The sequence below is a fragment of the Schistocerca piceifrons genome, chromosome 1 (genome assembly GCF_021461385.2).
Source record: "Schistocerca piceifrons isolate TAMUIC-IGC-003096 chromosome 1, iqSchPice1.1, whole genome shotgun sequence".
NCBI classification, from domain to species: Eukaryota; Metazoa; Arthropoda; class Insecta; order Orthoptera; family Acrididae; genus Schistocerca; species Schistocerca piceifrons.
The window spans coordinates 912,785,590-912,800,070 of NC_060138.1; the positions used below are offsets into that span (position 1 = coordinate 912,785,590).

The following is a 14,481-nucleotide window of genomic DNA, read 5'->3' on the forward strand; positions in this document are numbered from 1 at the left end:
TTGAATGTTGGACAAATCTGTATATGCTATGAAAGAATAAAGAGCAATTTGGACAGAGAACAGTATGACCGAAGTAAAAAAAGAGGGAGCAATATATTTAAACTGACAATATGAGAGACAGGAGAGGTACACCTGCTAATGACAATTTGAGACAGGAGTGATTATTGCCCCCATCCCCTCTCGACATATGAAAACAAGAGGACATATGATCTCTCATATTCCGAAAGCATGAGATTAAACGACCAATATATTCTATTTGCATACAAGTGCATAACCCCTTATGTGACTGCCCTTTTCTAAGGAATCTATAAGTGAAAGCTCTTCCATCTCTCACAGAGTCAACTAGAAAGTAAAATGTAAAAAATTATTACTAAAACAAGTATAAAACTGTTTATGTATCAAAGCTATTTGTTAAGTGGCACAAATGAGAACACATTAATCTGACTGTGAAAGTATTATGAATGTAACACGAGTTTATTCTACATGAAAATATGAAATGCATTGTTTGTGAAAGAAGATCTAGTATAATGTAGTGAAGGTTATTATTGCTTTTGAATGTTGTGTGACCATTAGCAGTGACAATAAATGTGCTTCTTTACCAATACAATACAAATCAAATGCCACTATCTGAGGAAACTTTTCAAACTATCCAAATATTTCACAAATTTCAGTAAAAAATAAATAATAATTCTCATGTAAACCAGGAGAATGGTCCTTCTGCACATATAGAATATTTAACATTTGTACAAAAATCAAATTCTTTTTGATAAAATCATAAAATCATTATACCTTTAAACAAAAGCTTAATCCACATTTATACAAAACAAATTATATATCTTTATTACAAAAGATATCTTATAAAAACAACTTCTTTTCAGACTCAGGATAATCTGAAGCTGGTAAGTTACTATCTCAAGCCAAACAGCACACTCCAAATACTTTTTAAGGAGGCATAAATCTTAAGCACATTGTTTTCACCCAGTTTTTAAATATCACTGGAACAGCACAGTTAGTGGTGTTTTGCAAATGAATTCACAGCAGTAACTGACATTGTAATCTGTTAAAACACTAGTTTTCATCATATAGTGGTGTAGCATCACCACTCAAAGAACTTTCAATCATAGAATGTGGGCTAGTGTTAGTGCGGGGTGTAGATCGAAGGCTGTCACGTCCTGATCCTGAAGTACTTCTTGGTGATTTCATATTGTTTACTGACAACCCATAAGCTAAACGGCTATTGTTCGATCTGACACTTATGTTAAAGCTGCTACTGCCACTACTGTTGCTTCTTGGTGTAGCTCGGCCAGCCTCATCAAACTGAGGAGTTGTCTTCCTTATATCATCAAATCGTGGTGTTGAACCTCCACTGTAATTAAAAGAGATACTCATATGAAAGCTTCAGTACTAGAGCAATTTATTTTTGCAGCACACAGTATCATTAAGAAAACTAAGTTATAAATAGGGCATAAACTAACGAAACATAAATCCTTATGTGGACATTATCTACATTTACACGACTACTTGCAATTCACGCTTTGTGCTTGACACAGGGTTCATTGAATCACACTCAGAATATTTCTTGACTGGGTCATTCAGGAGAGGTCAGTAACTTTGAACATGGACTACTAACTGGATGTCACCTGAGTAACCTTGGACAAACAAACACCTACATCTTTCTGTGTTAGCTACCTTACTTTGTAACAATCATCATTTCTCGCTATTTATAGTGGAAGTCAGCCCAAAATATTTTCACATTCAGAGGAGAAAACTGGTGATTGACTCCCACTGCAACAAAAAACACACTGTTTTCAGATTATCACCACAACTCATGTATCATATCTGTAACATTCTCTTCTCCATTTTGTGATAATATGGATTATAAACAAATGAATAATTACATTATTGCCGCCAGTAGCAATCTACAAAACTACTCTCCCCTCTCACCATTAAATTTAATAACTGTTGGATGGTGAGAACGAGTAATCCATTAAATGATGGGACAACATTTTTAAATGGGTTCGTCATGATATTAGAGCAACAGTGGAATAACCACCAATGATATCTGGAAAAGTATAAAACAGTCAGTAGAAAACTATAACTAAAGGGCTTCAAGTATTAGGTAATACTTTTGCAAGGATTTAACATATCAGAGAAAGTATTTTAGCTGAGATGGGAATCATTTCAGAATATAGTTTTATGAAATTGAAGCTAATAAATGATGGTAATTCTTTGTTTTGAAAAGATTTTAGACCACTTGATTTCATGCAAGGCAGACCCACCATTATGAAAGGAGGTGGTGAGTATTATGTTGTCAGCACAGAAGCAGTAACAACAGCACAATGGGTCACTCAGGAGAAATCAGTAACTTTGAACACGGACTACTAATTGGCTGTCACCTGAGTAACAAATCCACCAGGTATATTTCTGCCCTTCTAAAGTTGTCCAAGTTGATAGTTGGTGATGTGACTGAGAAGCAGAACAAGCAGTCTTCATGTAGTGATGGACAGGGACTGTCAAATATTTCAGACGGTGCTTGTAAAAAATAACATGAAATTAGTAGAAGGAATAACTTGGAGTTCAAAAGTGCCCCCAGTAGATCAGTTAGCAAGATGTGTGTAGGGGGTTAAAAGGAACGGGGTACAATGGTCGAGCAGCCCCTCAAAAGCCACCTGTTTCTGGAGTCAATGTTATGCGACACATGAGGTGGTGTGAATAATGATGCCACTGGATGGTGGATGACTGCAAACAAGTGACTTGGGAGTGATGAATCACACTACAGACTGGCAATTTGGTGGAAGGGTTTGGGTTTGAGAGATGAACAGTTCCGAGATGATAACTGATTATATCAGCATGATACTGCACCGTGTCATAAAGCAACATTTGTGAGCAAAGGTCCAGCAGCAATAACATTCATGAAATGCACTGTCCTGCTCAGAACCCCAACCTAAACCCCATAGAACACCTCTGAGATGAGTTAATATGTTGAGTTTTCACCAGACTCTAGAGTACAAACACCAGTACCTTATTTGGTTTTGTCTCTTGGGGAAGAATGGACTGCCATTTATCTACAGACATTAATGTCCTCTAATAGATCTATGGAAATCTATAACACAAAAACTCAAAAAATAAAGTTGCATAATTAATTTTTTGTTTGTTTTCAGGAGCTTGGCTGATATATAACAGTGCCATAGCATGTTGCTAGAGGAGTGAAAACAAAATGTTGCACACCATAAATAGAGTATTTGAAGGGGTGTAATGCTGCAACAATCCATGCAAGTAGAGGTCCCCAGTGGTGGGATCAACTTTCTGAAACTCCCATTCATCCTGGTAGGCCCTTATTTGCAAGCTACTAACAAAAATTTTTTTTTGTATTTTGTGCGATACCCAACAGCATTAGAATAGTAGTAACATATTGATACACCCGTGGTATAGGTGTATCGTCTTTGAGTAAGCAAAATGTTCATGGGCCTGGGTTCAAAACCCACCATTGCTTACATTTTGATTAATAATTAGCATTGGTGCCCAAGGACTTCCAGCATGAGAAGTCACCCTCACTCAGCCAATGGCCTTGTCAAAAAAGACAGGAGCAGACAGAGGTTCAAGGCACTCTCGTCCTCGGGGTGGGAAACTGCCCCTAAATGCAGAAATATCAGCAATGCTAAATGTCATGAGGACGCAGAATGCAATGGAAACCACTGCATTAAAGACAAAAAATGTGTATCCACAGGACATAAGGCCTGTAACTGAAAAAGTGTCATGATGATCTCTCCATTGGCAAAAGATTCCGGAATAGTCTCCCATTCGGATCTCTGGGAGAGGAGTGCCAAGGGGGAGGTAACCATGAGAAAAAGATTGAATAACCAACGAAAGGATAACGTTCTACAAGTCGGAGCGTGGAATGTCAGAAGCTTGAACACGGTAGGGAAGCTAGAAAATCTGAAAAAGGAAATGATAAAACTCAATCTAGATATAGTAGAGGGTCAGTGAAGTGAAATGGAAAGAAGAGAAGAATTTCTGGTCAGATGAGTACAGGGTAATGTCAACAGCAGCAGAGAATGGTATAATGGGAGTAGGATTCATTATGAATAGGAAGGTAGGGCAGAGAGAGAGTTACTGTGAACTTTTCAGTGACAGGATTGTTCTTATCAGAATCGACAGCAAACCAACACCGACAGTGAGGGTTTGGGTATGCACGACGACGTTGCAAGCTGAAGATGATGAGACAGAAAGTATATGAGGATATTGAAAGGGTAATACAGGTGTAAAGGGAAATGAAAATTTAATAGTCATGGGGGACTGGAATGCAATTGTAGGAGAAGGAGTAGAAGAAGAGGTTACAGGAGAATATGGGCTTGGGACAAGGAATGAGAGAGGAGAGAGACTAACTAAGTTCTGTAATAAATTTCATCTAGTAATAGCAAATACTTTGCTCAACAATGACAAGAGGAGGAGATATACTTGGAAAAGACTGGATGATGTGGGAAGATTTCAGTTAGGTTACATCTTGGTCAGACAGAGATTCCGAAATTAGATACTGGACTGTAAGGCGTGCCCAGGAGCAGATTTAGACTCCGATCATAATGTAGTAGTGATCAAGAGTAGGCTGAAGTTCAAGACATTAGTCAGGAAGACTCAATACGCAAAGAAGTGGGATGTGAAGTACTAAGGAATGATGAGATATGCTTGAAGTTCTCTAAGGCTATAGATACAGCAATAAGGAATAACTCAGTAAGCAATACAGCTGAAGAGGAATGGACATCTCTAAAAAGTGCAATCACAGAAATTGGAAAGAAAAACCATAGGAAAAAAGCAGGTAACTGTGAAGAAACTATGGGTAACAGAAGAAACACTTCAGTTGATCGATAAAAGAAGGAAATACAAAAATTAAGGAATACAGAAATACAAATTGCTGAGGAATGAAATAAATAGAAAGTGCAGGGAAGCTAAGATAAAAAGACTGCATGAAAAATGTGAATACACTGAAAAATAAATGACTGTTGGAAGGGCTGACTCAGCATATAGGAAAGTAAAAATAATCTTCGGTGAAATTAAAAGCAAGAGTGGTAACACTAAGAGTGCAACGGGCATTCCACTGTTAAATGCAGAGGTGAGAGCGGATAGATGGAAAGAGTACATTGAAGGCCTCTATGAGGGGGAAGATTTGTCTGATGTGAAAGAAGAAGAAACAGGAGTCGATTTAGAAGAAATAGGGGATCCAGTATTAGAGTCACAATTTAAGAGAGCGTTCGAGGACTTATGATCAAATAAGGCAAAAGTGATAGATAACATTCCATCAGAATTTCTAAAATCATTGGGGCAAAGTGGAAACAAAACAACTATTCACATTAGTGTGTAGAATGTATGAATCTGGACACATACCATCTGACTTTCGGAAAAATATTACCCATACAACTCCCAAGACTGCAAGAGCTGACAAGTACAAGAATTACCACACAATCAGCTTAACAGCTCATGCATCCAAATTGCTGACAAGAACAATACATAGAAGAATGGAAAAGAAAACTGAGGATGTGATAGATGATGATCACTTCAGCTTTAGTAAAGGTAAAGGCGCTAAAGAGGCAATTCTGATGTTGCATTTGATTATGGCAGCAAGACTACAGAAAGATCAAGACACATTCATAGCATTTGTTGACCTGGAAAAGCATTTGACAATGTAAACTGGTGCAAGATTCTTGAAATCCTGAGAAAAATTGGGGTAAGCTATAGGGAAAGACGGGTAATACACAATATGTACAAGAGCCAAGAGAGAATAATAAGAATGGACGACCAAGAACGAAGTGCCCCTATGAAACAGGGTGTAAGACAGGGATGTAGTCTTCCACCCCTACTGTTCAATCTGTGTATCTAAGAAGGAAGATGGAAATAAAAAAAAGGTTCAGGAGTGGAATTAAAATTCAGGGTGAAATGATATCAATAATACCATTCACTGATGACATTGCTATCCTGAGTGAAAGTGAAGAAGAAGTACATTATCTACTGAATGGAATGAACAGTAGCAGAAATGATAACAGTGAGAAATTTAGCATCAGGATTGATGGTCATGAAGTAGATGAAGTTAAGGAATTCTGCTACCTAAGCAGCAAAATAATCAATGATGGATGGAGCAAAGAGGACATAAAAAGCACTGTCAAAAAGGGCATGCCTGGGCAAGAGAAGTCTACTAATATCAAACATAGGCCTTAATTTGAGGAAGAAATTTCTGAGAATGTACGTTTGGAGCACAGTATTGTATAGTAGCGAAACATGGACTGTGGGAAAACTGAAACAGAAGTGAATGAAAGCATTTGAGATGTGGCGCTACAGATGAATGTTGAAAATTAGGTGGACTGATAAGGTAAGGAATGAGGAGGTTCTGTGCAGAATCAGAGAGGAAAGGAATATGTGGAAAACATTGACCAGAAGACGCGATGGGATGATACGACATCTGTTAAGACATCAGGGAGTGACTCCCATGGTACTAGAGGGAGCTGTAGAAGGCAAAAACTGTAGAGGAAGACAGAAATTGGAATACATCCAGCAAATAATTGATGACATAGGTTGCAAGTGCTCCTTTGAGATGATGAGGTTGGCACAGTACAGGAAATTGTGGTGGGCTGCATCAAACCACTCAGAAGACTGATGAGTCAAAAAAATCATATTGACTGGTTAAATGGTGTGATGGAAAGGGAAGGCCTTGACATACAGAAGGTTATGGGCTTGAATCTCATCAGGCAATAAAAATCCTTTTCCTATTTTTAAATTTTTATTTAAATTACAGTGGTGATCATTTTTATTCCTATTGCTTTGTTACATTGTTTTAATCATCATATGTACTTCGTTTGCTCTCATTTTTCTTCCTATCACTCTTCTTCCACTTGAAATCTTTGAGATTAATTTTATGCTATAATTTGATTTTTGTTTTGTTTTATAATCATGTTTTTATCCATGTTATTACATTCATTATTTGTGTTCCTTGTTTTTCTTGAATTTTGTTTTCCTTTTAATCCCTTCTTTCATTTTAGCCTACATCTACATTATTTTGCCCATAGTGTAATTGGCATTTAGGCTATGTTTTAAATGTTTGTATGATGATTACAATAAAAAATACTTATCTTGTAACAAAAACACATATTCGAATATTCGTCAATACTACACATTTTCAAATATTTAAATATTGTAATAGATAAATATAATTAAATTCCCATTCACAAAAATTCCAATTGAAAAAAATGATATAAAGAAAAAGTGAGAACAAATGAAAAAAATTCATATGACGATTAGGATGTGACACAGGAATAGAAATAAAAAAAAAGTTTTAACCAAGTAATTGAATAAAAATAATGATCAAAGTCATTTCAATAATGATTTCAAAAAAATTTAAGGCATCTGATTATGTTCTAACTCCTGACCTTCAGTATGCGATGTCCTTAGCCTAGTAATAACACAACACAATCAGTCTAGAAAATGGTCTCTCTTTTAACGCTACTGAGCAACATGTAAAATTCAATTTTTTTTCCCCCCCTCTCCTCGTCTATTACTCGCAAATGAGGGTTCACTGAGGTGAATGGCTCCAGGATGTGATAGCTGGGATCTTAACCTACATCATCATACAGATGGTTTCATAATACCTGGCAAATCGAGGCAGCAGTGAAGTGTTGCAGCTGTGTCAAGCAACTTCCAGTTAACTTCTCTAGCCACCTAATTACCATGGATAAGTACTGCATGTTTCACTATGACTCCAAGACAAAAGAGGTAGTGACTAAAAATATATAAAAAAAAACCTCTCATATGTCTTGGACACTATGTCAGGGAGCTGATTTATATCCAAGGATCAGTACAGAACATTGCACAAGTTGGTAAAGGGAAGAAGATAACAATTACAAGGTTTAGTTCTTTTCTCTGCTTTCCAGTCTTAAAATTCATTTAGTTTCTCTCTACCACTAAAGTTAAATGAGGAATATATATTCTCTTGTTTTCATTCTGTGCACAGCATGTACCTTGTGTACCTCTCATTGCAAAATTTTGAGCACAATTTGGAAAATGTGGTAAAGGGAAAGGCATAACCGCTGCTCGATAAAACCCTTGGTATGAGTGATTACTATACAATTTCTTTAGGCAATTTTTCGTCGCCACTGTCTTCAGTGGGTTCACAAACCATTTCATTTCAACAATTGCAAGATTGGTCACTTCAAACTGTTAATTCATTCTGAAACATTCACATTTTCACATCCAGCTAGTTTTTTTCCATCTGTTCTGCCAACTGTAGGTCATCTTTGTCTATACTACAGGTATCCATTTCATTCCATAAAAGCTGTTTCCAAGACATTCTTGTGTCTCTGCCTTTATTTTAGACCATGAATCAGCTACCCAGTAAACTACATCTTTTATCATAGCTTTTTAAGAAATTCTTTGGTGGTTCCTTAACCTTCTGTTGTTTGTACAAGCATATGAAGCAAACAACAACGATACCTTTTTCAAGCATTGTAAAACACCTTGGTCCAAAGGCTGTATTAAACTCGTCACATTAAGGGGTAAGAACAATGCGCGAATACTGCCACAGTGTAATTCTTCCTCATCAGGGTGTGAACCAGTGTTGTCAAATATTAAGATTGCTTTGGAAGGCAAGCACTTTTTCATTAGGTATATTTTCGTCTCTGGAACAAAATCATCGAAAAACCATTTCTTAAAAATAGTTTTTGTCTACCAAGCAGATTTCTGGTGGACAGAAGTAACAAACAGTGCAGAAGCAGTGATATTTTTTTAGCTCTAAGCTTAGCAGACTTCCCTATCACCAGCAGCTTCAGTTTATGGTCCAAGATTTTCTTCCTCTATAATTTTTCTTAATTTCTCACAAAATTGTGTAACAGTTTGAGAACCTGCAGAAAGTTTTTCTTCACAAATTTCAAGCCACCTTACACCATATCACTTCTTCCCCCATCCAGCCATTCTGAACTTGCAGTAAAATTGTCCTCGCCTTCCTTTAACTCATGTCTAAAAAATACAGCTTTTTCTTGCACAATACGCTCTGAAACTGGACTTCCTTTTTGTCTTTGTTGAGTAAACAAAACAAACAAAACTTCTCTCATCTTTTCTTATTCAGATTTCTTCTCGGACTTCCCTTCAAATGATGAAATAGAACACTTGTTTAAAGAAAACTTCTCAACTTTGTCTCTGTTTCTATGCCAATCTCAAACTGTCACTTCACCAACTCCATACTCAGCAGCAAGGTTTTCCTTTTTCTTTTTAAAAGGTTTCTCTTTTGTCTGGTCTTTTCAAAACCTCCAGTTTCTCATTCAATGGCACTAAGTTTCTCTAACTCCTACCACTCACTGTAATGTATGAATTTAAACATTAAGAAACACACAGTTACATGTGTACAGTACACTGAACATGTGTACAACACTTTAACATTACACAGGCGGGCTCACTACAGTATAGATGTTACTACACCACCAACTGCAGTGAAAACAACAATGGTATCCCACTGTTGTAAAATTAGTACTGTAATGTTACTTAGGCCTACTGTATTTTAATGACCACTGTTGCTGAGTAGCCGCAGCAGTAAGGGTAACAAGGATGGTATGCACTGTACAACTGATTATCAAGTGGTCCCAATTAGTAAAGGGTCAACAGAGAAAGAGCAAGGGCACTCCTTGAAACCTAATGGTACTTTTCCATCTGTAATAAAAATACATTAGCAGTCTGAGGCCAAGGTTATTTTTGTGCATTATGAACAAAAACCCCAAGTAGAACAGTTTTAGCTGTATTGCACATGGAAAATTGAAAGGAAGTTCAAAATGTAACACATTCCATAGTGTGTAAAATGTACATGTGGACAACATACAAAAACGGGTTTTTACTTCAGTTTTCTGTAACATTTTAATTTTCTTAAGACCAGCTTGAATTTTGAAATACCACATATCCAATTACCGGGGCTCTACTGTGTATATTAAATGTAATTCATTGTCTACTGACCTTCCTTTTTCTTCATAATCTTCTCCTCTATCTTACTTCATAAAATGTAGGATTATAGAGTTTAATGGACTGTCAACAACAAGATCATTAGGGACAGAGAACAAGCTCAAATTGGGAAGGATGAGGCAAGACATTGGGTCATATCTTTTTCAAAGGAATCACCCCCACAGTTGCAAACCATTGAAATCTAATTCTGGATGGCTGGGTGGGGATTTCAACCACCATTCTTCGCATCGCAGGTCCAATGTCATACCACTGCACCACTTTGACAGTGTTCATATAAGGATAAGAACTAATCTTTCTAATACAGTGAGAGAGAAAAAGTTATAAAAAAGAAAGAAAAAAAAAACACATGCTCTCTCATGTAGTCTTCAATACTATGAAAGCAGCATTACAGTTTTTCTTAGAAGCTGCCCAAAGCAAATTAGACAAAGACTATATATCAATGCTTGCTGACATCAACTTCTAGTATTATGTATTTTTCTCTGAAAGTATAGCAATTACACAGTCTCTATTCAAAATAAATCAAATACACATTTTTAAATGTAATTAATTTGTAAAGGTTTTCCCATCACCTGGGTCAACTAGAAAATGTATTTTGTACATCTCAGAAGGCAAAACAAAACAATAACTGAAGATAACTCTTCCTTATGAAAGTATTATTGAGATCAATATTATAAGACTAGTTTTTTAATGTGAAAGGTTTTATTTTGTGCTAGTTAATGTTCTTAATTTTTGTCTTATAATGATGCATAGGGCCCCTACTGTGGGGCAAGGGAGTGAGGGAGGTAATTCAACAGTCCTGAACTGTAGTAGGAAATGCTCTAATACTACAGCCACTTAGTTAAAATAATGCGTATTTTAGCAATATTTGTCTTTCAACAATATTTATATATCTGCCATTTAACATAAACACAAAAACTTAGCTGACGAAAAATCAAACACTATTCACCTTAACAATGTATTATAAAAAATTCCAGAGACTCATCTATAAGGAAAGGAAAATTAGGGTTTCATTTCCCATAAACATTTAAATCATTAAAAATGGTGCACAATTTCAGGCTGGACCAGAAGATAAGTAGTATAGTCTTTTATATTAAAATAAAATAAATCCAGAACTATCCTGACATAAAATAAGAAAATCATGGAAAACCAAAATGTGGATGGCTAGACAGGAATTTGAACGCTTCCAAATGCCTTAACTACTTTGTCATACTGGTGGATATGCTCTTACACAACACGGAGAGAAGGACTACACGCATTTCTAAGGAACTATTTGTAAGATTTTATTAGTGCAGATCTATTTTTGAACCTAAATTATGTCCTTATCAGAATAATCAGTTCATCTGGCATTTGAATACAGTATACTGCAGCCATGGAGTCACTGTCCTACAGATGACAATAACAATCATACCTCATGGTAGAAATTTTCTGAACGGGAACATGAACAACACCAGATGCCTACGGACTCAAATGTATCTTACTTTGAAGACACCTACCATTAACTGAACTTATTTGGAATCCACACAAATATGCAGCATCACTGTTGTTTCCTTTGTGTCAGGCTTCATCCAAGACATTTTCTGGAGGAGCACACGAACAGATCTGTAGTTACCTACTCTCTTCTTGCAGCTGATTTGCTTGATTTTGAGTGAACTTGTCACTTCATTAGCACACACCTCAGCACCACATTTATATACCTTTACAAGTAATTACTTTGTGGTGCAAGCAGTCTTTACACTTTTCCTACACAATCTCACACTATCATGATGAAATTTTATGCACAAGTGTTTAAAACTAGAACTCTAAAACTGAAGTATACATTAAGGGACACATAATAAAAATCATTTCAACTTACCTGTGTTGACGTGGTGTTGTTCGACCATCTTGCCTTGGTGTTCCCAAACCTGCTTCACGATTTTTCAATTTTGCCCATGCTTCAGCAGCTTTTCTCCAGTCCATTGGCTCTGAGGTTTGTGGCGTAACTTGTGGCCTGTTGGCAGTCAAATATTAATTAAAAGCTGAGAACAATCTGTAATGACTATAGCAAAAAACAGGGAAGCAAGTGAGTAGAGCTGCTTTGTAGATTACACTGTGAAAATGTTTCTACATGAATCAACAGTATCACTGATTACTGAAAAATTACTCAAGAGTACCAGTATCAGTAAGTTGTTTTTTATTACAAATGTTCATTGGCCAAGAATGGAGAACTCAAAAAGTTGTACAAATAATCAACAGTTTCTTTTGTTTCAAATTAATGAATCACCAAATAAAATAAAAACTTTACCAAGAATAGCTGTGTTAATTTAATGCTAATGAATCATATCTATGGGGCTATATGAACAAGGGGATGGATGAATGAGAATGAAGAGTAAATTATGATTGCTGAAAGTGTGTTCAGAACACAGAATTAAACAACAACACATCACTACAAAGACATCACTTTTACACAAATAATTTGAGTTTCAGAAAGAAATTGCTGCACAATTAGATAATTTATAAATTATCTTAATGGATATCCTACATTTGATACAAATATATTACCTTACTGCCTATTAACTCAGTAAAAGTCTCTCTCATTCAACTGAGAGGCCAAGTCAGTAATCAAACCTTACTGAACTTGTTACGAAAATGGACACACTGTACAAATAGAGGAAGTGAAACATATCATTATTATTTTTACTACTCTACACTTGGTTATATTGCACATATAGGTAGAAGACTACAATATTTTTACAGAATGTGCGGAGAATTATGAATGGTGAAGTGTCATTCACATACATATTTAGAAATTACATATAATTTTTTTAAACTTTGGAATTAAAAAATTGTTCCAAAAAAACTGTTGACTGACAACATGTTCCTGTGTTCCAACACAGCATCTACTAAACACATATGCAGTTTGAAATTCAATTATAGTCTTAGTTTTTGTTGTTAAAATTTTTTGTGGTTTAACCACACATTAGTGAGTTCTACTGCAGTACAGGTTTATTTTTAAAAACTCTAAATGTATAAGATGTGATTAATGAAACATTGGTTCCCTTTTCAAAGTAGGCCTATATTCATAAGTGGAAAGGTTCGTTGTCATATTATCTATGTACAGCTCTGAAAGATATTTCATGTTCTCATTCTTCAAAATTTTTTCTCTGCTAACTGAGAATTCACTGTTCTCAAATCAAACAACGATGTTTTCCTCTTTCTCTGTAAAGGTATAAAATTATTTTGTCTCACAATACTGTATCCAGATCTATGTTGCATTTCCTATAAACAGTTATGAAAGGTCTATACATTGGGAAATGTGCATTTCAAAAACTTCTCTATTAACACTATATTTTGCATTCTTCTCATTGCTCATTAATTAATTATTTTTATCAGACCATTTTTTTTTAAACCACTCAAATATATTTGAAATATACAAACCTTGGCTGTGGTGTATGTGGAGTATGAGCTGCTCTCTGAGAAGGTGTTCTATGAGATGGCGTTACAGAACCTGGATGCAAAAAGCCTCCTTGCGTGTGGGATGGTGTCTGCTGTCCATACCTAGGTGTCTGTGTCATATGTGGAGTATGGTAGGGAGTCATAAAAGGTGTTTGTCCAGATGGAGTGTACGGCTGAAAAACACAATTTTAACAATTAATAGCATTCTCTTTTCACTGAAAAGAGGGTGATAAATTCTAATCTGTACTATAAATGCATTTACTTCATCTATATGCAACAGTAATTACTTGAGACTGACTTACGGTGTTTGGATAAGTATGAACATTGGCTCCATAAGTACCGCCACCAGGAGTGTGAGGATAATGTGGCGTCTGGCTTGCAACCTGAGACAGACTATGCAACATGTGTGTTGGCATATTCTGAGCAACCCTCTGTATTGCTTCTGGGTTCATGCCTGTGCAAGTAAAACACAAATAAAGAATTGTATGTACTTTGGTTTTTGAAGGTAAGATTTAGGAGAATTGAGTGAATTTTTAGTTTTAAATAAGCTCAACCAACCAGCAATATTAATGTTTGGTGTCTGGTAAGGTGTTCTGTTGGTTGCAGCACCACGAGGTGTACTTGGTGTACCTGGCACTGGATCTCTGAAGTGTTCTTTAAACCAACGGAACAATGAACCTAGTGAATCAAAAATCTGCTGTCTAAATCGAAATCCTTCCGGAGTCACAGTCACATACTCATGCCGACATCTTGTTCTTGGTAGGTATGACAGCAAAAATTTTCCAGGATAGCTCTGTAGAAAAAGATGCAAATTACACTACTTTACAGGACTATCAGAAACAGGCACTCCCTGAAAACATTTCATAGTTCTTTACTATATTGCTTTATAAATTTATTCTGCACACATTCATGGAACAACTGTAAGATCTGCACACAGAAACATGCTGTAGTCTTCCTTATGTTCACATAAGAAACAGTACAGGTCACACAGGCACTGAACAGCTGCAACTAACGAGTTACACTTTTGATTATATTGGAAGAGGGAGATCACTATCAATGACAAAG

The 14,481-nt window shown here is 36.1% G+C and overlaps 1 protein-coding gene across 2 annotated transcripts in view; it reads right to left on the minus strand.

The window, feature by feature from the left end:
* Positions 1–813: 813 nt before the first annotated feature.
* LOC124717030 (transcription elongation factor SPT6) overlaps positions 814–14,481 on the minus strand; it is a 157,651-nt gene continuing 143,983 nt past the window's right edge. For both annotated transcript variants that reach the window (XM_047243696.1, XM_047243689.1), the window contains 5 exons: positions 13,975–14,209; positions 13,719–13,870; positions 13,399–13,589; positions 11,837–11,971; positions 814–1,366 (listed from right to left, as the gene is read on the minus strand). In XM_047243696.1, coding sequence (XP_047099652.1) covers positions 1,069–1,366; positions 11,837–11,971; positions 13,399–13,589; positions 13,719–13,870; positions 13,975–14,209 — 1,011 coding nt within the window. In that variant the 3' untranslated portion in view covers positions 814–1,068. The remainder of the gene's footprint in view (positions 1,367–11,836; positions 11,972–13,398; positions 13,590–13,718; positions 13,871–13,974; positions 14,210–14,481) is intronic.